Raw genomic sequence first — 21,442 nt, 5'->3', positions numbered from 1 at the left:
TGTTTCTCTGGTACAGACACCGGATTAGAATGCTATTCATACCCTCCTCCACTTTGTCTCTACAGTATCACAGTTACTTTGACACTGTGGTCTGCCATCACAGTAAGGAGCGCTAAATCAAGATATTGACATTACGTTGGTTGTAAGTCTCATTATTCATGTGGGTGATTACATACAGACAGTGCTTGTGTGCTTGTTCATGCAGGCGAAGGCTGGTCTGTAAGGAGGGCTAGTCGATGTGTCAGAAGAGCGCACCCACCCCATGCTGTAATTCCTGGGACTCCAGAGCACCATGGGGTTTGATTTCTGTGTACTGTGTTTGGGAGGGTGCCTTCTTGCCCTCGCTGTAGCTTTGTAGTTCGTCTAAAAGATAAGCAAACATGTGCCATATGCAGCACAGCCTCCGTATGAAACTGACAGCGATCTCTCTCTCTCTCTCTCTCTGTGCCAGGGAAGCCTGCATCCTGCCACGGTTAACCCTTACCTTACTGTCACATTTCAACCACACACGCGGCGGGCCATTCTCTGATATATGTCAGGGGACCAAATCTGGCAAGTCTAACCCATTCGGTCTTAGTCTCTGCTCTGACACTGCAACCCAAACACCCCTGGGCACGCTCCGACTGAGGGCAAACCCCAGGGCATCCTTCCTACGGCTGGATTCAGCTCATTGTTGAGAACACAAAAGAACTGCAGTGAGATACAGGGTTCCATACGAAATCTTGAGCCACTGTCAAAGACCTGAAAGACCTAATTTGTTCCATAACCTCTATACGACGTCAAAATATGTCTGTCGACCGCATTTTAAATTGTCCCCCCGGGTTGTCGGGTGTCACCCTCCAGCGACGACACGGATGCCCACGCTGCAGTTGTTTTTAATGGCGTGGCTGCGAAATTTGCATGACACGGCACAATTACCGATAAGAGTTAAGGATCTGTTTGTGATGCGGCTAAATTGCTTTTGGACATGAGCCAGCATATTTCATATATCACACATGAGTAAACAAGCCTTTTCAGGACATGGTAAAGTGAAGAGTGCCCTCTAGTGTTTGACATCTCACTGTGAAATTCACGTGCACTGTTAATACACTGCAGTTTTCACTGGTGAATGCACAGTATGAGATGATTAAGAGCAACCGCAACACTGAAATTAGGATTATACATACATGGCTGAAGCGCAAAGACCAAAACATGAAGCCTCGATCCAATATATTTAGCTAAATCTGTTTGGAATGTATGCAGAGATGTCATTTTCGTCTTAGAATCTGAATCTACCAGCCTCATTTACAACATACGATGGTTAAGCATATTTTATATCAGTTAGCCAAGATCCAACAAATGAATCATTATACAGTATATAAAAAAGATTTTCCATATGCAATTAACATATAGTTAATTCACCGACAATGACCCTGTCTATTTGCAGTCCTCGCTGTTGAAACAGCAAATAACCACACTAAAGAAATTATTCATCTGGGACAGATAATGGTAAAACAACAACAACAATAACGACGACAAGGACAACAACAACAACAACAACAAATGAATGATTACAGAGGAATTTTAAGAGCAGCTCTCCTAACTGAATAGCTTCAAGGTCTGTCATTTCCAGGTTACCGTTTCTGTGGACCAGACCTTATTTGCAGTGCTGAGAGCCTGTGATGGATTTGGCTTTTTATCCACTCAAAGAAGATTTCAGATTTTTAAAGCTACATTTTCTACAGGAACATGAAACACTAAAACTAATTTGCAGAGATTATTTCACAAAACTATGACAATTTAAGAAAAACATACAAATAACAGTGTTATTGTGGCCTATAGAAGAATAACAGAGATGACAGTTTCTGATTGCAGTTATAAATCAACATTAGCATAAAATATGCAAAAACAGATCTGCTACTTTGCATTTCATCAGTGAGACTATTTCATCCTGTTTTCTTAACCCATCAATTTCATTAATACTCTAGAGGTATTATGCTGGAGGTATTATGTTTGCTGTAATACCTTAAAGCCTACAGCATGTGCAAATATTTCCTATCTCCTGCAAAACAAGTCATTGACTGGTGACTGGTGATTGGTTAAAGTTTCTTTACTGCACCAATTACTGGCAAGCTATTAGCTGTGCATCTGGTAACAATGTTAAACTACAGTTTGATCAAGTATCTTGTCCCATTGATTTTAACTGTCTATTTGTTGAATGTCGCTGGATTCTTTAATCCACAGGAACCCTATCTGTGTGCCAAAGTTGATGCCATCTCGCACATGGGAGAAAAAAGACTCTGGGTGGCAAGAGGTACAGAGGGTGACATTTGGCCTGTCCGTCACCGTGTCGTCCTGAATATGCTCGGGAAGGAGCCCGCCCCTCTGAAGGAGAATTCTGCCAAAGGAAATATGATCATGTAAAAGAGTTCAAATGTGATCGCATTCAGCACAAAACATAATCCTGAGAGAGAGAGGGAGAAACATTATTATACGCCGGACTATGAACTGAAGATGATAAATTACTTTGGTAATATCGGAGTATCTGTTGACATTTTTTTCCAGTTTGGCCGACTGATCCGTCTTGACAGACGATCCTTTTGCTTTGACATTTACAAAATAAAACCATTCATTTAACTCATGACACAAGGCCTTTTCCATGACTGAACATAGCCGTGGTAAATTGCACGGCCTATTGGAATGACACACTGAGGTGCATTGTTCAATGGAAATCAATAGCATGGTTCTGCAGCATTCTACCTCTTAAGACCTGAACGTCTTGGTCCTCATAGCTTACCTAGTGGCAAGTCTGATATCGACATAAGGCATGGGTGATTCTATGTCCCTGACGCAGTCTGGGTGTATGGAATGAAACTCTTTAGCCGAATTCCTCTCCAGAGTGAAACAGCAGGGGCCGACCGAGGGGCCAATCACGACGACGATGTCCTCAAGTTTACTGCCAAACTCCGAGACCATAGCATTCGCTGTTGTCATGGCAACCCCCATGAGCGTGCCTTTCCAGCCTGCATAGAAAAGACAGGAGGAACCTGATAAACAACTGAAAACTCGGACACGGTTTTGTTTTCCGGCTCACCTTGCCCTGGTCTACTTAAGTTGTTAATATCGAACTGGGCAAACGCCTTTAAAATTGTAGCTATTATTCACATATGCCCCCTAAACTCAAATAAACAACAATATTTCAATCAGTTGTAGCCATCCAACCAGTACTCGGAGAGCTTAAATTACTCTTGCCCCTGAGTGTTTTCTAATTGCAGAAGGAATGGAGCCAGGTCAGACTGGAACAGCTCAAGGAGCCAACTCATACAGTAAGCCTGACTTCAAGTACTGTTAAATTACTTCACATTTCACTCAGTCACAAAATCAATATGACTCAAAATGCAGAAACGGTGTACGTCTCTATCTTTCAGTGTACTCAAACAAGAAAACAGCACCCTTAGGAACTGAGATATGGAGACAATAGAACATTAGATATCGCGTTTAGTTCTGACGGACACTGAGATTCTGATAATGTGTTCAAAACTCTTAGCTCTCAGTTAAAATGGGAGAAAGAAAGCATCTGAGGGAACTGTATGTGGTTGAGATTTGTTAATGTAAAATGAAGATACAGAAATAAAAATGAATACATTACAGATAAACACAGTTTCAGTTCCGTTTTTTTTTTTTTTACAATAGACATTGTCAAGAGGCAGCTTGACACAAATCTTAGGCCCAAGATACCTAGTGAGCAAGTTTGAGACAACAAAGGCAGGGACAAATTACCAGAGAACTGCGGTAAGGAAACAGAGGAAGGATACAGAGTTAGAAAATGACAGATTCAGTCAGGGATGATTCAAGAGATTATGTCAGGTATCAAAGTAGGCAAACAAAAGCAGAAAGAAATATGTTGACAAGCAGATTATACTATTTAATTAGAAAAGGAGTTAAAGACATCACCTGCATGTGCCACTCCTATGACCTTTGCCACAGGGTCACTAAAGAGCAGTGGCATGCAATCAGCCCCTGGTGCTGCTATGACAACACCTGCTTGGTTGGTGACAATCCCATCATAGCTCTCAGGTGGTGTCTTACCCATCACCCACACGTCACTGGCATGATTGGTCTAGAAAAAAATCAGCAGAACCAATCAGATACAGTGCATATGGCTTTATATACTTGGACAGTACACTACCAATTGGGAGAACAATTGACTAGTGTTGGTAAGGGTAACAACCTAATGAGAAGAAGATATTAGCTCTCTGTTGATGTGCTATAGTGCAAAGCACTCAGTGCTACATAGCCAAGTGCGCACTCTGACAGGGAAGAATTTTAATTCTGAATGAGAGCATTAGTTGAATGAATAAATTTAACATGAAAGCTGTTTGAACCAGATTTAACATTTAGTCAGAGTTCTTGTTTGTAAATATAGACCACTTTAGTTGGTACCTTTATAAGGTGGAACTGGTGAGGCTGGAATCCGGCCTTAAGCCCAAGGCGACGGAGGTTTTCAGCCACCACTGCCTTGGGGTCTCTGCGTCTGGAGCTGCTGAAGAGGTTGAGGGAGCTCAGGGTGCTGATGTAGGAGATGCCCCCTGATCGGGTAGTGAACCCATGCGAAAAACAGTCTAGAGAGGAACAAAAGACATGGTAAGCCTAGCCATTCAAGCATTGTAAAATCAGGTCAAAAACTTTCAAAAGTAGAAATATCCGGTGATTGCCACAGTTAACGTGCTGTCAGTTGGCTGATAAGGAGTCTAACCAAAATGTGTTGTCAACATAAATAGTACAACATTGGATAATGAAAGTGCTGAGAATTTTTATGTTACCGTTAAGTTAAAAAGCGCGACACTAATTATCAACTGACCTTTAAACCGCAGCTATATATATATATGTATATTTCAGGAATGCCGTAATCACGAGGACAGCATTTTTTACAGACAAATTTCAAGGGTTCTTTACTCAAACATACCCGAGATTAAAGATGACCCGAGAATTGTGATTTCTCCGCGCACCGCTGGAAGGTGCTGCAGAAAATTGCTGACTTCATCTTTGACGTCTGTGAACTGCACGCGGGTCATCGTGGGGCTATCGAAAGAGCAATCCAAGTGGTCCAACACCACTTTAAACTCGAACTTGTAGATGGCAGTGAAGAGAAGATCCAGGTACATCTGAATAATCGTTCTCCGCTGAGCAGAAGTTATGACCTCAACTTCGGTTATGCCCGATTCGTCCACAGCTTGTTTAAATGTATATAATGAAGCTGCTATGCATTCATGTTTGAGAACTTGGGTTTGTTTCTTTCGACTGAAATGCTGCTCCAGGTTCCGTGTATCCGACGTTACCTCTCGAGGTTGACAAAGAATAAGGTAAACAGGCCCGTTCGCGTCATTATCGATGAGAGCGGACACCCTTTTCGTGTGCTCCACCACACACGCTCCGTACGTGGGGCAGCTAAGATGAAACAGATCCACTAAAATAGCTGTAGCCATACTAGCTTGTCAGCGGAAAATAAATTGAAACCTGTACGGCTCTTGCAGGATCGTTTCATGTGCATAAACTGTGGTAAAATTTCGGTTGTGTAGGGACTTGTGTCACAGACAAAACGGTGAACCTCTTGCCTCTTTCACAACTGTTATCTCAAGACTCTTATAGTATGCGGACTTTCCTAAAAGGGAAGTATGATTGCAAACGTGATCGACGAATATCCTGTAAAGTAGTTCCTGTTTCTTGACATCTGTACCTTCGGTGGAATTTCCTCACCGGCAGGTCAACAAATTCTGAGACTGAAACCTATTGACGTGTGCGTCTGTGTGAACGTCCCAAATAAAATTGTAACATTCAGCTCACAGTGTGACATCTCTGCTGTGTTACGCCGCAGAAATTTCCTGTGAGATCTCTCCGACACTTCATGTTACACTCTTCCTCGTGGAGTTTTCACCTGTAAAATATGGGGATTTGTAAAACGTGCTTACGGACATGGCTTTCTTTCATTCCTCTAATTCATTTAATTTAGTTTTGTTCATTTTCTCTTGCTGTGTGTTGCTGGCAATAGTAACATCAAACAAGTGACTGATGAGTATGTATGCTGTCTGAGTCTCGCTTGTGTGTTGCGTTGAGACATATGTCAACATCAGTATGGAATAGGGAAATCGCGTGTCTGCGAAGGAAGTGAGGTGTGACTTTTTTCCGTCTTTGGAAATTCCATTGGATGTCTTCACTTAAACTTGCAAATACAATTCAGAGTGGGGAACAAAAAACCCAACTGACTTAGGTACGGACACCAAAGCTACTCCGCGATATATAAACAGATTTTAATTTGGTCTTCAAGCAAATACATATGGTATTATACAACACATTATTGTAAACAGATGGAAAAGGAGGACCTCGCACATAAAATATTTTACTGTTCTTTAAAACAGACACACCTAATAACAGATCTTTATTCATCGGCCCATTCTTATGGATATCCATTTGTAAAGGGTTAAAACAAAAAACTACCGCTCAGTCACCTCTCAGTTCAGGCTTAGTCAAGCTGACCCTATTACTTGACTTTTTTGAAGACTGTTTACAAAGTGTAACCAACAAATAATATTATTTATTGCTGGGCAGTGCTGCCAAATGTCAGCATCAGAGCCCATTTGCAGAGCCTGTCAATGCAGAGAACAGTGTACATGCTTCAGTGAGGGGACAGGAAGATAACTGGCCTTGCATGAAATTGAGGACCGTCGTGCCTTATTGGATACAAGCTCCTGTTTTGCAAGCACGCTGTCGCCCTTTGCAGGTGACCTTGATAGCCATTCACTATCTTGTGCGGTTCCATTTTTTTTCTTCATTAAATTTTTGTATACCTACTTGAAAACCAGGTCAAACTATGCTCTTCATTTGAGTGTAAAAAGTCAGTTGTTGTTACCTCTCTAACGTTACACCGTATGATTATGAATTAACATTTTGACCGTGAGTTTCATTCATTTTTAATTCATTACAGCTAAAGTTTAGTTGATGGCAACCCCATTCTGTCCATATGTTTGGAGGCACATTAAAAGAGGAACGTGCTCAACATGACCAGCAGAGGGCGTGAAGTTACCAGTTAATGTTCCAGATCCCTGATGTATGCACATGATTAAATTTTTTGCCCCCAGCTACACCTTTGGTATTTTAAATTTGGCCCACAACACTGTCTTAATCAGTAGAGCTCAGTGGTCCTTATGACATGTAGGAAATTATGCACTATTATTTATATACACAATCTGAATTTCTGCACTTACTGTATGTGTTAGGCTACAAAAAAAGCATACGTCTCAATATTTGTTCATATTTGTTGGTCTATTTTTTCTTATTTGATCTTAATTCCAAAAAGGCGATTATTCAACTATATTTCAGTACAACAACCACTAAACTGAAAAGATCAGTTAAGACCTGAAGATCTGCAAATGTCTCAGGGTTACTTCAGGTAATGCTGGCAACGTATAATGGGAAATTGTGGATGCGAGGTAATTTAGTTTTGCTGTGCTGGTGCAAGCAAACATTGCCTTTCATGCCGATTGCCTCTGAGCCAAACAATCTTCACATAGGAAGATGTTAGAAAAAAAGAAAGGGAGAATGGTTCATTTAAATTTGTAAAGTGTGCGTATTACTTTTACCTGAACGACATTTTATCACAAAGCAGTGTTGTTGAGTAGCCTTGTTCCCATTGTTCATCTGTAAGTCTGTTTCTTCTACAATTTCCTGTTAATCTTCAATGAAACAAAAATATTTTCACGGAGTCCCTTCTTCATTGTTTACTGAAATGTCTGATTCATTCATGTATTTAAAAGACACAGTGAATCACAGCTTGTCAGTAGTGTTTTGCACCTGAATGTCCTTGCTGGTTTGGAGACAGTTCGCCGTGGAGTCGTGCACGATGATCCGTGTCGCGCGCCTCAGTCGGTCATACTGTAGGCAAATGTAAATAGCAGCCCTGCTGTAGGATGCACCAGAGCTGAGGAGCGAAGCGGCTAGACAGCACCGTTATACTCAGCTGTCCATTCTGCTGTACGTCAAAGGATTACTTTGTCAAATCGTGTCGTGAATCGACGAAAGTTATTGATATAACGGTAAGACTCATCTTTGTCATAATGATTTCATTCTCACGGCGCTCTCTGTGTTTTTGAAGGAATTCGAGGTTCAGCGGCTAGTGAAGCTCAATTCATTTTTAAGCCGAGACAAGACTGAGCCCAAGAATCGCCAACCAGCTATGCACTATCGACCGGACAGTCTGATATTGAAATATTGTTAAACGACTAACATGTTTTCACTGGGAGTTAGATGTGTGCAGTACGCGCCATGTCCCGTCAACAGAATTAAGCTTATGTCTAACATGTTGAATGTTTCGGGTTTATGCGGTGAAACGTTCAAGCTGACGTGTTACACTGGCTGTGCGAGGGTTTTTCTTAACACGCTTTGCATCAAAGTCAAGTCGGTTTTCTGTTAGTCTCACAGAGCCTCTACTGTGACTTCACTGAAACATCCCCTCCATGCAAACGTGTAACATAAACACTAAATCATCAAACAGCAACACAGTTATGCTGAGAAGCTGCCAGTCCACTTGTGAAAGAACAGTTCAGCAGCTCCACAACCACTACAATGAAAGTCAACCGAGCGGTTCGGTGAGACTTAAACTACGAACTATCGAATGAATGGTGAAAAAAAAAAAGAAACAGGTTATGTCAAAGAAAAAAAAATCTTCCTCAGATTCTTACTCGTTCTCATACTGGTTTGAAAGAGCTTTGGTCTGAACGTGCTTTAGGTAGAAAAAGCAAACAAACAAACAAACTAACAAACATCTTATTCAACTTTATCTTACTGACGAGTCAACTGAGACTGCTCCTTAGCGGATGCCCTTAATAAAACATCACCTGGGCAACGGCTTCAGCACCATGGAGAGAGTTCTGGTTGCGAGAGAATTGTTGACTACAACAGGGTCTTCATCCTTGGGGAAATGCAAATCAACCACGAATATCTTATCGATTATGTTCCCTTACATCCTTATTTTTAATTTACGCAATTTTAATCCACGCAATCTTCAGTGATTTTCAGAGTTTTGCCAACCTACGCATTTTGGAAACATCGCGATGGTTTGAGGCCTCAAGGTAATTTCTATTTTCACGTGGAAATAAGTAGGTAATTGGCCTTATTTTGCCCTCTAACATTTGCCCTAATGCTTTGCTCTAATTCTTGGTGATGCAATAGGCAATTAAGAGCAATATCTGCACAGCTTAAAGTAAAATAACCAAAAATTACTTGTTGAATGAAAACTGAAATGTAATTATGGTATTATGTCAGAGAAATGGAGATACGGTATAACAGTATCTTCCAAATGTGTCAGTTACATCATAGTTTCAGTGAACCTTCTGGACTATGACAAAACAAAAGGCTATATTTCACCTTTAGGGGAAGGGGGATGTTTTTGAAAGTAAAGCTCGTGAGTTCATTGAGGAAAAACAAGCAAATTAAAAACAATCAAAACCATGGCTGACATTGTTCAGCAAATGAGGGAAGTGAAAGGATAGATACTATGGAAAAAAAGAGTAATTTGAGAAAAAGAGATAAAAGAATGAAATCAAGTATCATTTAACTGAGAAATCCACAGACAAATAATCATCAGTTTATTGGCCGCATTGGACTGTGCGGCAGCACAATGTCGTGTCGTACATGTGGCAAACTGTGTGAGAGGGTAAGCAAGCAAGGACTGGGATGTCGTGGGGTGTCGTGAATCGTGCATGCATTTTAGTATAACAAAATTTTCCATTCTGTCTGATTTTGATCAGATATAAAACCACTCCATCTGCTGTGACATCACGCAAGATTCAGGATTTTTGTCCATCAAATCAGTTGTTCAGTTGATTATCTGGATGGACGTTGTTTGCCATTATTGTATGTGGTTTTGCTAATCCATAGAAAGCCTCCAAGAGTTCACCAACTGTGTTTTCATCCATATTGTTTACAGGTAGAGTTGTGGTATATAAGAAGAAACACTTTTGATATTGTAGGTTTTTGGGGTTTTTTTTCAGTGATTTGATTACTTTCAGTAATTCCTGTGACATTTCATTACGCTGCGTTACATTTGTCTGGTTCTGGCCTTTAAAGTATGCTAATTCATCTACAAGGACTGTAGGTCATATTCCTGCCCTTGGGTTTGAAAAACCCAGCTGTGTTTTCTATCGATCCAAAGGGTGTCCAATTAGGCTTCCTTGCTGCTCAGCAGATACATAGCAGTCTTTTTTTTCATAACTGCCTGGTTTTTCATTAATATTCTCAGCTGTCACTACATGAGTAACCCAATAAAGCACTGGAGTAAATATCAGCTGGAATAAAATTAGGCGGTTACTAGGGCATTGTGCTGCTTCAGCCCTGGCTTGTATTTACACAATTGGTCTCTTGTGAATTTTAAAAATATAGCAGAGCAGCATTCATTTGCTATTTGCACGGCAGAAGCTCTTTTATGGAGCTCGCTCATAGCGGATGTATCTGATTGCTGACTGAGAGTGTGAGAGTATTAGCTCCAGCATTCTCTTCTCTTCTCGACTGGCCTCCACACCAGCTGTCTCCTCCGTTTAGTTTCATCTGTGAGTCATTAGGTTGTCACTGCGGCACACAGTCATCCATGGGTGTCTGCATATCTACCCACAACCATGATCATCATCATCATCATCACCATCTTCATCGATCTGTCTGAAGCCACCCATTGTGCAATTTAGAATGGGCTCAGTCAGGGTCATGCTTTGCCCTCGGGGTCTGTGACATCTTCTGCGGTCTCTGAGCCTCTAATGTGAAAGCACCCTTTGATGCTGGGCCACTTTTCTGATGGCTTGTTTGCCACCATAAGCCTCCATTGTAGCGAGTGTGTGGAGCCCTGCAGTGGGAGAGTAGCATCAAATCAGACTAATTTAATTTATATGGACATCCATGGGAAGGAAAGCAGGAAATGCAATTTGCTGGCACCTCAGCTGGTGAAATGAAAGAGGACAGTTCAGTGTTAGTGAGGAAGATACAGAGACAGACCCAACAGGGTTCTTAAAGTCACCATAGGTCACGGGGGTCTGCATCAGACCTCTGTTCTATTCAAAATGCACTCCAGGTAATGCCCAGGTGGATTTCATGGCAGGACTGTGTCTCGTTTTCAGTTAAAAGGACTTATTAAACCTGAGAATGCAGTTATGTTCTGCTAATTTTTCATTGTAATCCCCTGTTTTAAGAACTAAAATTGATTATGCATGGTAAGCATAAATACACAATTTAAATTGTATTCCTGGTTGACACTTGGCTATAGAATGACTGTTGTTATGTTGTACAGAGCACAGATTTTTCCCATCACTCTCTCGCATGGCATTGTTAAGTTTGGAGTTCCTGGCCTGGCAGCTGTGGTGGAATTCTTTCGGAATAGCTTCTTCCTGACCTCGATTATGTTTCATTTGTCATTAGAGGAACATTTACGAAACGCGCTCAGTTAGTGAGGATAAGAAACAGGGGTACTGGAGATAAGAAACACACTCTCTGTCTTCCCATTAACAGCCCACGGCTGAGGAGGGATAACCGTACACACGCACACACACAGCCACACACCCACACACCCACTGACCTCACACACAAGCATCTGAGAATGAGGGTTACTTGTGTATGTTTTGTTTTCATGCTGAATGCATTTTATTACTAGAATACCAGTCCAGTTGGCGCACAAAGAAGCTCCTCCAAGCATGCATCATCTTTTTCAGTCAGGCTCCTTTAATGAATCAGTCCAGGATGGCTGCAGCCAGAGCAGCTTGTTTTGGAAATTGTTTTGGTGTTATTCATCAGTTTATTTCTAAGCAAGCGCTAATAATGTTTACAAGGAAAAACACACACTCTACGGTCTTACTATACATATGTTTGATTGTATAGTTATAGCTGATTTTGTTCTGTGCATAGAAGGACATGCACTTATTAAATGAGCAAGAGTCTCAGGTTATGTTATGGTATTGTTTTACATTAATTCTTGGGTTTATTCCAAGATGTGGAGTCTGCAGTGTTGTGTAAGCAGTCTGTTCAGAGAATGACTGACAAGTTAACGACCAGAGAAATTCTAATCTTTTATTATTACAACATATGAGAATTCAGTGCTTTTGCATCATGATGTTTACAGATGTTAGATGAAAGCCAGCACAAGATATTAAGAGATAAATGGCTTTGTCGTTTTTAAAAAGAACCCCTTCTCAAAGCTAGCTCCAATTTTTTTTTTTGATAGATGCTGTTTCTCTTGTATGTGTTCTCTGAGAATATTCTGCTTCTGTGACATGAATAAAGAAGTATTACACATCTTGATCTGTAAACATCATTAGATCAAAGTGCATTAGACGAAGCACTGTAGGTTAGATGTGCATTGACAGTAAGATTATTCTGTGATGTGGCAGGGTTAGAGAGTAGGAATATACTATATTGGGAATGGGATTATGTACAGGTGCAAGAGGACTGGAGATAGGATGCGTAATTGGAATGAGATTAGAGACAGGTTTGGTAGGATTGGTGGGTTGGTTGTGTTTTGAATTGAGAGTAGGATTAGAGACATAGGGCTCTGCTGTTCTTTTGGCAGCCGCAGAATACTGTGGTTAGGGGTCTGTGTAAGAGTCACTGTTGTGCTCAGCTGGGGAAAGATCTCACCAGTGTGACACAGGGTCACGAGCAGAATTTCCCCCCGCCTCCTCCCAGAGCCCGAGAGTCCGAAGCCCAGAGTATAAGTGACAGTGAGCAATAGGCCCTTGTTGAAAACAGTAGGATTTTTCTCTGGAAAGAAGATAGATTATTTTAGTCTTTTCTCTCTCTCTCTCTCTCTCTGGGAACAGAGAAAAAAACAGACAACGTTTAAGTCTGTTCCTCCGATTGCTTGTCTAAAAAAATAGACGCAACGTCGCAGACACGTATCATCTGGCCGCATGTGGCATCTCAGGTTTTCTGGGAGAGTTCCCACGTCTGGATGTCGTAAATCAGCCACCTTTTTTTTTTTTTTTTGGGGACGTTTCCGATTTTGCTCTGTCGATCGACTGTTCCTCATTCTTTTAACTCATCGAGAGGATATATTCATCCCCTCAGCTCTATGAAGTGAGCACTCAGGCGTTCTGCCGCTCTGACACTCACGGACTTTGCACATCTCCTCGATGACACTAAGGCTTTCACTGTCGGTTCAAGGACAAAGGCTTGGAGCAAGGCGAGGGGGGGGGGGGGGGGGGGGCCGGAGTAGAGCCGGTCATATAGAAAGCAATGGACCATTCAGCTTACTGCACCAGTGTCTGCTGTGCTTACTTAACACTCCAGGATTGGTCTCTTTATCCCAGTGGTGAAGGTATTGATGAGATGCTCAGAACCCCTGAAGGGACTGGAAAAACACTTCTCATCCTGTGCCGGGTGATGGGATTTCTCTAGACCCTAATGGTGAAACGGCCCGTGGGCATGAAAATTGCTTGAGGTTTTGATTCAGTGGTGGAGGTTATGTGAAAAAAAAAAATGAAGCTTTGTAGTTTGTATTCAACTTTTTTTTTTTGCTTATGATGGCAAACGATTCATCCAGGAACAACGCTAATGATGTTTTATGTGTTCTATCACAGTCCGATAATAACTAACAAAAACAAACAAATAAACAAAACCAAAAAAAAAGGCGTTGGTCTTTTGCCTCAGTTGTTTGGGGAATTCTCATGACCAGAGGCGGGGCCAGAGTGAAAATGAGTCATCTGCAGGCTCCAGCACAGCAACTCTCTTTTAGTTACTGCAGGGAAGGATGGTGCCGCTCAGGCCTGTTAGCCTAGCATAGGGATTTGCCAAACACATTGATCTGTAGATTGGCCCTAAGGCTACAGTATGTAATCATACTCCTGCAGAACCCTTAGCCCCAGAAATCAGGTGAGTCCAGATAAGTTATATGTTGTCCTTGCTGGCAGGGCTGAAGTTAAGTGGCAAACTACCGGCCTCTGGTTTTAAACACGCCAAGCAAATTGAGGTGTTTACCACTATTCACTGTTTCCAAAGAATGCACGGTGTGAGAGTAACGCTTAAGCTTTCATGTTATTTCAAGATCTGCATGTTTGTGGATTTCCAAAATACTTTTCCAGGAGGATTTGATGATGACAAATTCAGTGAAGTTGACTAGAACAACCCCACGCAGAGAAGCACCAGGAGGTCAAGCTGGTGTGTTTTTCAAAACTCTGATTGCATGTGTGTCGGCTTTCGAGCCTGGGAGACAGCTGATATTCAAGTGTTTTTGATAATTCCATTACGAGGACATTCCTTAGCTGTATTAGCATCAATATTCTAGGGCAATTCCTTTACGTGATTTAATAACTGTCAACGTAGTAATTCAATGATGAAATTTAATTGCACAAACACACATTATGGTGACACAGCACGAGGAAAAGCTCAGTGTAGGGACACAAACAAGAGGCACGGACAAGTACGCTGAGTGTTACATACACATGTACCTGCCAGAGATCTGACACCTTCTCAACTGGGAATTAACAGGTTGCTTAGCAACAAGGCATATGTTTTTCCATGGTTGGAAACTCCTGATTGAGATGGAGTTGTTACTGGTCATTTTCACCCTTCTTGATTTTTGTTGTTGTTGTTGTTGTTGTTGTTGTTTTTGTAAGTCTGTTGTTTGTTCGGTCTGTGGTAAAGGAACTTTGGTATGGGACTGTGCTATTAATGGAGGAGGAAATCTCTGGAATTCAGCAGATAATGAAACAGGGGACTGTTCATCTCCCTGCCCAATCCACTTCTGTCAAATTATGAACACAAACTTCTCTCGAGCATGAAAGGGTAGTAATATCTGACTGGAGAGTATTTGTTCCTGCTGTAATTGGATTTCTTCTCAGATTGCAAGCTTTAAACTCCACACTCTCACTTATTACTTCATAATAACTTGGAAAAATGACTTTACGCTGAAGCATACTGTGACGTTTAAAAAAATAGCCTAAGACTTTTATTGTTCAATTATGCTTTTGCCAGAGTAAAATTGTTTTGGGTCAGAAAGGATCTATAAAATCGAACACTGGGTTTAATGTCTTTGCAGTTTCAATGAAAAACATGTTTGATTTTAATTTGGCTATGAACATTTGACTACGAACATGATTGTTGTGTTTTGCATTACGTTGGATTTGACATTACTGATAGCTCATAACAGCTTATTCAAAACAAGAAAAATCAAATCTATGTCATGCTTGTCATCGTTATGAAATATGTAGAAACAGGTCTCTCAGATACCAAAAGCTTCAACATCCCAGTACCATGGTGAGTCCAGAATGTGATTTTCCCAGTCCCTGTTGTCGCTATGGGGTTGCCCATTAAAGTTTTAATGCAACCCTTTTAAGAGCTCAGAGAATACGTGTAATATTATCCATATCCTCTCCTGCTAGAGCTCAAGGAAATCTCTATCCAGCATCTGAGCACATGCACTGAATGATTATACTCTCTCTCTCTCTCTCTCTGTCTCTATCTCTCTCTCTCTCTCTCTCTCTCTCTCCCTCATACATTCTGGCCCACCATATACCATCTCAAGACCTGGGGGACACTGAGCCTTCCACTGACGGTGCTCTGTGGCCTATCAGGTACAGTGTTGTTTTCCATTCATTCTGGAGGTAATGCATGCAGAGCGGTGCCGTGATATTCAGAAGAAAGGATGGTTTAAATTTTAATGAATTTTGCGGGAGGAGCAGTTATTTCATTGGAAACACTTGGGCGCACAGAGTAAAATCTATAATCCTCTTTATTGCTAGGCATCTCAATATACACTGTTCCCATGGGATGTCTGCCTCCGTAATACAGATGAGGACATGGGGGGAGGGGGCTGATGGAAAGGGGCTGGCATTCTTTTGTTCGTTTTTTTTTTTCTATTTCCAGAAAATGTATCAAGAAGCTGCTCAGTAATTCCTTTGCATATTTGTAGTGTATCTCACATTGTGTCTCACATTTAATGCATGAAATGGAAGCTATGAGTAGGATATTACAGAGGATATTTGAGACAGTTTGGAAGCATTCAGTTCATTCAATACTTAATTACATACACGATGGCTTTTTTCCTCCCATTGAACCACTATAGTATGGATATGTCAGGTATGTAGACTTGGAGATCTGGCGTTTGAAATCGAAACGAGAAACACCGAAGTACAATTCTGCATTTCCCTTATGATATTACTGATAGCAGTCATGTGCTGCGACTTTATTATCCAAACTGCACAAGCCTGAAAATATCTCCAAACGTTCTGTTGTGGTCCATTTTTGCACCGTGCATAACAGCATTTTTTCTCAAGAGAGAAAATGAAAAGGAACCAGCATGCACGTATCTCTGAGGTCTTAATGTCTTCCTTAAAATGTAAATCTCTGTGCAGCTTTTTGATACTTTCTCTGCTCTGTGTATACAAGGTTTAACACAAGGGACACAGATAAAAATCAATAACGGCGCACTGGTGAAACGAGGAAATCAGGTGTGCTTGCACGGACGTGCACCGTTCCTAACGGTGCACATTTCCCACACTGATTAGAGACAGATCATGCGATGAACAGGCATGTGCGATTAAAGTGGCATGATACCCTGCTCGTTGGCCTTGGTGTATAATGCACAGGTACCCGTTAGCCTTTCTTAGCAATTATTCTTTGTGAGTTTCAAGAGGAGCCAAAGCGTTCCATCTGTTTTTTGTTTAGAAGTTAATGGTGGATGGAACAGTATGAATGCCTGGGTAAAGTTATAAATTTCTAGGCGCTCGCCTTGCGCTTGGATGTTTTCACTTGTCTGGAAATACTGACAAATGCCCTCGTTCTCAGCAGACTTTGAGCTGTCCAAGAGTGCTAAAGGAACGACTGTGGCAAATTACTGGGATCACCCTGCCATGCAGAACAAAGATTATTTCAGGTCATCAGCTAAATAAATGTTTGAAAGTTTGCTTCCAAAGAAGACAATTTTTTTTTTTTATCATTTCTTAACTTCTGAATCTCCCCCTTAATCTCCTTTTTATGACTAGGAATTCTTCTAAAGTTGTTTTTTTTTTTCATTATTCTTTTTCAAACTGTTTTTCCCAAGATATACAACCTGATCTTTTTGGCCTCCATAACTGAGGTAACTTTTGCATGGCTGAACTCACAGGTACCCTGACCTATTTCCAAATGGAAGAGTGCGCCTGGGGAGTGATCACTGAACCACATTTCCATAAACACAATCTTACCCTTATTTGTGTCTACACTACCCAGTGTTCCAAGATGCATATGGAATGAGATCAGAGTGTTTGGTTTTTACGGTCCAGAGGATGTGGAGTTTAGCCAGTAATATTGACTGCTGAGAGAAAATCCTAACACATGTGATGCATTTTCTTAGACAAATTGAGAAAGACGGATTATAACAGCCGTGAGATTACCAACATAAAGAAATCCCTGATAAGAGAGCACTCTAGCCTGCTGTTAACCCATGACCATACATGTATCATTAAGGAATGATTTATCTGTTCTCTGGGTGAAAAATTGATTGTGCCAATGGAGCACAGCTGCCACACAACATTAACTAATAACTGAGCAGCTCTTTGTTTACTAGTGGGCGATTGGCCATGACAGAAGCTTTAGTCCCGCCCCTTGGCAGAAGCGCACCACTCAGGAAGCTGTGGGGAGGGGTTAGGTTTGCCGTTGTTAGTCCCTCATTTAGTAGCTCTTTTTTTTTTTTTTTTGCCAGTGGACATCATGATGAATGAGGGAGGGGGGGGGTGGAGGAAAGGACCCAGCACTTGTGGCTGATTGCTTTTTATCTGGGAACATATCCCCATGCCCTTAGCCTGCCTCCACACTGCAAAGCAGTTGCCTCACAAGTTTAAAGACACTGCTTCTCAGACTCAGCTGCTGAGAGTGTATAGATGGATGTTTGTACAGGGCCGAAACATTAACATAAATCTGCACCATGAAGCTCCCTAAAATGCTCCAATCTCTCCAAAGTAAACCTGTCAAAACCATGTTAATGTCGAGTGAATTTGATGTAGTAGTTGTTAGTAATGAAGAGTGCTGAGTGTGTGGGGGTGGAAAGATAGAGAGAGAGAGAGAGCAAGAGGGAGGAAGAGAGAGAGAGAGAGAGAGAGAGAGAGAGAATCTTTGATGTAATGCCTTTAAGAGTTACATCACGCCCAAAACCTCTTCTTTCTAATGATCTGTTGTTTAATGGAGTCCTCAGTGATCAAGCCAATGTGTACAGCCATGCTACAGAGCCTTCTCTCGCCTCACTCTGGTTTGTCTGACTACGATTGCTCCCTGCCATATGTTCATTTCTTGCTCCAGTTTCACACAGCCTTTGACTTCATAGCTATATATTCTCAGACGGTTTTCCGTTGTGTCCCAAAACTCAGGTCCTTTGTTTCCAGCGTATATACCGATCTGTGCTCTCCTCTGCACCTCCTCTGGTTGTAGCGTGAGTAAGGTGAAGTCATGCAGTTCTCTGTTGCCTCTAAAACACGAGCACCTTCAGCACTATTTACAGATGATTGATTCACACTTTGGTGACAGTGTGCATATAGCTCTCACACGCCTGGTTTCATATGCTGTGACTAGAGCTGTATAGTGAGCAAGCAGTTTGAGGGCTCTGAATTTCTCACGCATATCTTGATTTTAAATATACACAAACACACATACACATACACACACACACACACACACACACACGCTCACATAGGCTGATTTGGTCTTTATGATTTACTACTACAGAATGCTACTCCTTAGTAATCTCTGTAGTTCCTTAGCGTAGCGTAGGTTCTGTAACATAAACAATAGCCTCACTCAGACTGTAGCTATAGAGTCAGGTGACAGGCAGCTGTTGCTCTGATAGGGGCTGGCGACTGTCTGGCCTCCTAATGTAAGGCTGATGTTTTGCAGTGATGTAAATCATAACAGCCTTGGTTCCCACCCTGCTGCTACACTGAGACAGCATACCGCTTGGCTGTACTCCGAGCCCAGCGTTGGCCCTGAGGCCTGGGCTGTGTACTCCACTGACTCTGCAGGAAGGGTGTGCTCCGTGTCTACACGGTCTCCCCAAAACACAACTGCAACTCTGGAATAACACGAGCTCTGCGTCTGTCACCCGTTTCCTGCCTTGACTCTGGAAAATTTCCCTTAAGGAGATCGATATTAAGCATGGCGCCTGAAGAACTATTGATTGACTTTACTTGATCGGTTTTCTTGCTGTTTTTGTAAGCTTGCCTTGGGCAAAATAAATTTAGTGTGGCTCTAGTTTATGAGGTCTGCTCTTCCTTTCTATACTTTAATGAGGGATAAGGAGATTGTGTGTGTGTGTGTGTGGTGTGTGTGAGATGATGTTGTTTTTTGCTGAGTATGTGGAGATGAAATGGACACCCAGTAAGAAGTGTGCCGTAAATCACAGCGGTGTGGCGAGAGAGAGAGAGACAGAACAGGAGCATCAGGTGTGTGACACCAGCAGCTGCTGAGTAGCGGCCAGAGAGAAAGCAATAAAAGTGGATTAGTGTTGGATTAGCTCACTGTCACTTTGCTCTGCATTTTCCCCACCTCTACACCTCATTACACCCTCATACTGCCCAGGAATCGCACTCAAGCACATGTGCACGTAAACACAAGTGTGTATGACAGCAGAAGCTGAAACAGTAATAGGTGTGGAATTTACATCTTGATCTATCAGGGAACTCCAGTGGAGGGTGGTGATAAATAATCCTCTTCTTCCATTGTGCCGTGCTAAAACCTGCTTTGATTTACGGGAGCTATTAAAGCCAGAGATGGTCACTCTTAGTCCACTTCATCTTGTTGATCTATAGGCAGAGAAAGAGAAAGAGAAAGAAAGAGAGAGACACTAAAAGTAAAAAAAAAAGAAAAGAAAAACATATGGGGGGAAAAAAAACAGATATAGGTGATGCTGTAGCACTGTGTGGACAGTGAGGATGAGGATAAGGGACAGCACATGCTGGAACTCAGGGCTGATGACTTGTTTTAACGCCGCGGGAACAGCAGCTCCTCGTGCTTTTGAATGTGACGGGAACAGGCGGAACCGTAGGTGACAGGCAGCGTTGAAGAGAGTCAGGCCTAGGGTTTATTTGGCATCGCACGTTCCTTAATCTTCACCAGTGAGTTGCATATGTTTTAGCAGCCAGGGCCCAGGAGTCACTGCACTTTCCATGATTCAGTTGTCCCACTAGCCTAGAGTAGAGCAGAGCTCTTGTGGGGGCATGTGGGCACGGTTACGGCATAAACCCTACAGCAGCAGAAGCTGAAACTCTTTGCCTGAAGCCTCAGGGAGCCACAGAATGGAAAATATTCCATTCCAGCTTGTAATGCTGTGCGCATTCTTTTATCTAAGAGTATAAAGACCAAGCATGATCTGGATGTCTGTGAGAATGAGATATCATTTGTTTGGTCTTTGTGTCCGACTGTATGTGTGTTTGTGTTTATACGTCAGCTTGATGAGTGAATAGCAGTTGGCAGTCACATATGCACAGTATGTTTTGTGTGTGTGTGTGTGTGTGTGTGGTGGGGCTAGGGAGTATGTAAACACACAGGCACAATAATAAAGGCCCTCGACTGCATCCTGTTGTCGACATGCATGTTTTCTCAAAAATTTCCTCAAATTTTAAATTCTTAAAATTTGTACCTTTATCATGGTACTGCACAGTCATGTAATTGTGACTAATTCAAACCACAGTTAAGTATCAGGGTCTAAAGTGACCCATAATAGTTTCCCGTGGTGGATTCTGTGGTCCATGATTTCATGTCTAGACCAGCTAGCTTGGCTTTTTAGCTGGAACCACTTTCCTGTCATCAAACTTTGTGCTGAGTCAGGGGGAAATATGACACATTTTGCTTACAGTTTAAAGGTGCATGGTTTTCCCCTGTGGTTCTGTTAACAGATGCTAGGAAAGCACGGGTGTGGATGAGGACACATGCAACTTGGTTCTCTTACTGCTGCAGCTAGCACGCTAAGAAACTAAACTGTCACTCGCTACAAATATAGACTCGTCGGCGTGTATTCAAAACTGTTCCATGAAATTTGCATCGAGTAAATAAGAATGTGCTCTTCTTTATAAGATGGTCCGGTTTTGAAACAGGATCATTCCTGTTGGATTTATACATCCCATAGTCCTTGTCAGAGAGAAGAGCTTGACCGCAGTATTGGGTGGTTGTGTGTTTTCTGATATATAGTGTGGAGTCATTGAAATCGGTTGTTTCATGTCAATGTTTGTCCTGCTTCTGCCCTGTCAGCAGCAGCTTCCCTCTCTGGGAGAGAAAACTCAGAATAGCAGATGATGGGTTCTTTGTCTTTAAATCCTCAAGAATGATGGATATATATATGCAAGGAAATATATATATATACACACACACACACATACATACATATATATATATATATTACTATTCAGTCTGGTATTTTTTCAAACTAAGTCTTTTCCTCTTATACTTCCATATTTGGGTATAAGAGATC

The 21,442-nt window shown here is 41.8% G+C and overlaps 2 protein-coding genes across 2 annotated transcripts in view; one reads left to right on the top strand and one right to left on the bottom strand.

The window, feature by feature from the left end:
• Positions 1-2,178: 2,178 nt before the first annotated feature.
• lacc1 (laccase (multicopper oxidoreductase) domain containing 1) lies at positions 2,179-5,465 on the bottom strand. Its single transcript, XM_030787583.1, has 5 exons — positions 4,946-5,465; positions 4,423-4,601; positions 3,934-4,099; positions 2,777-3,002; positions 2,179-2,377 (listed from the first exon to the last, which is right to left on the bottom strand). Exons 1-5 carry the CDS (start codon positions 5,463-5,465, stop codon positions 2,179-2,181), a joined length of 1,290 nt encoding a protein of 429 aa, XP_030643443.1.
• A 2,490-nt stretch (positions 5,466-7,955) lies between these two features.
• enox1 (ecto-NOX disulfide-thiol exchanger 1) overlaps positions 7,956-21,442 on the top strand; it is a 47,819-nt gene continuing 34,332 nt past the window's right edge. Inside the window, exon 1 of the mRNA XM_030786471.1 lies at positions 7,956-8,069. The gene's annotated coding sequence lies outside the window, so the exon portion shown is untranslated. The remainder of the gene's footprint in view (positions 8,070-21,442) is intronic.

This window comes from Chanos chanos, chromosome 10 (assembly GCF_902362185.1).
Source record: "Chanos chanos chromosome 10, fChaCha1.1, whole genome shotgun sequence".
Lineage (NCBI taxonomy): Eukaryota > Metazoa > Chordata > Actinopteri > Gonorynchiformes > Chanidae > Chanos > Chanos chanos.
The sequence above is the reverse complement of the archived record's forward strand: the minus strand, read 5'-3'. Positions and strand labels throughout refer to the sequence as shown.

Bases quoted from the DNA above. Each gene is read 5' to 3' on its own strand.
- lacc1 (XM_030787583.1), bottom strand. From the start codon at position 5,465: ATGGCTACAGCTATTTTAGTGGATCTGTTTCATCTTAGCTGCCCCACG. The intron at 4,100-4,422 runs GTACCAACTAAA...ATTTTTTTCTAG, and splicing joins ACCAGTTCCACCTTATAAAG to ACCAATCATGCCAGTGACGT. The intron at 3,003-3,933 runs GTGATGTCTTTA...TTTTCTATGCAG, and splicing joins CATAGGAGTGGCACATGCAG to GCTGGAAAGGCACGCTCATG.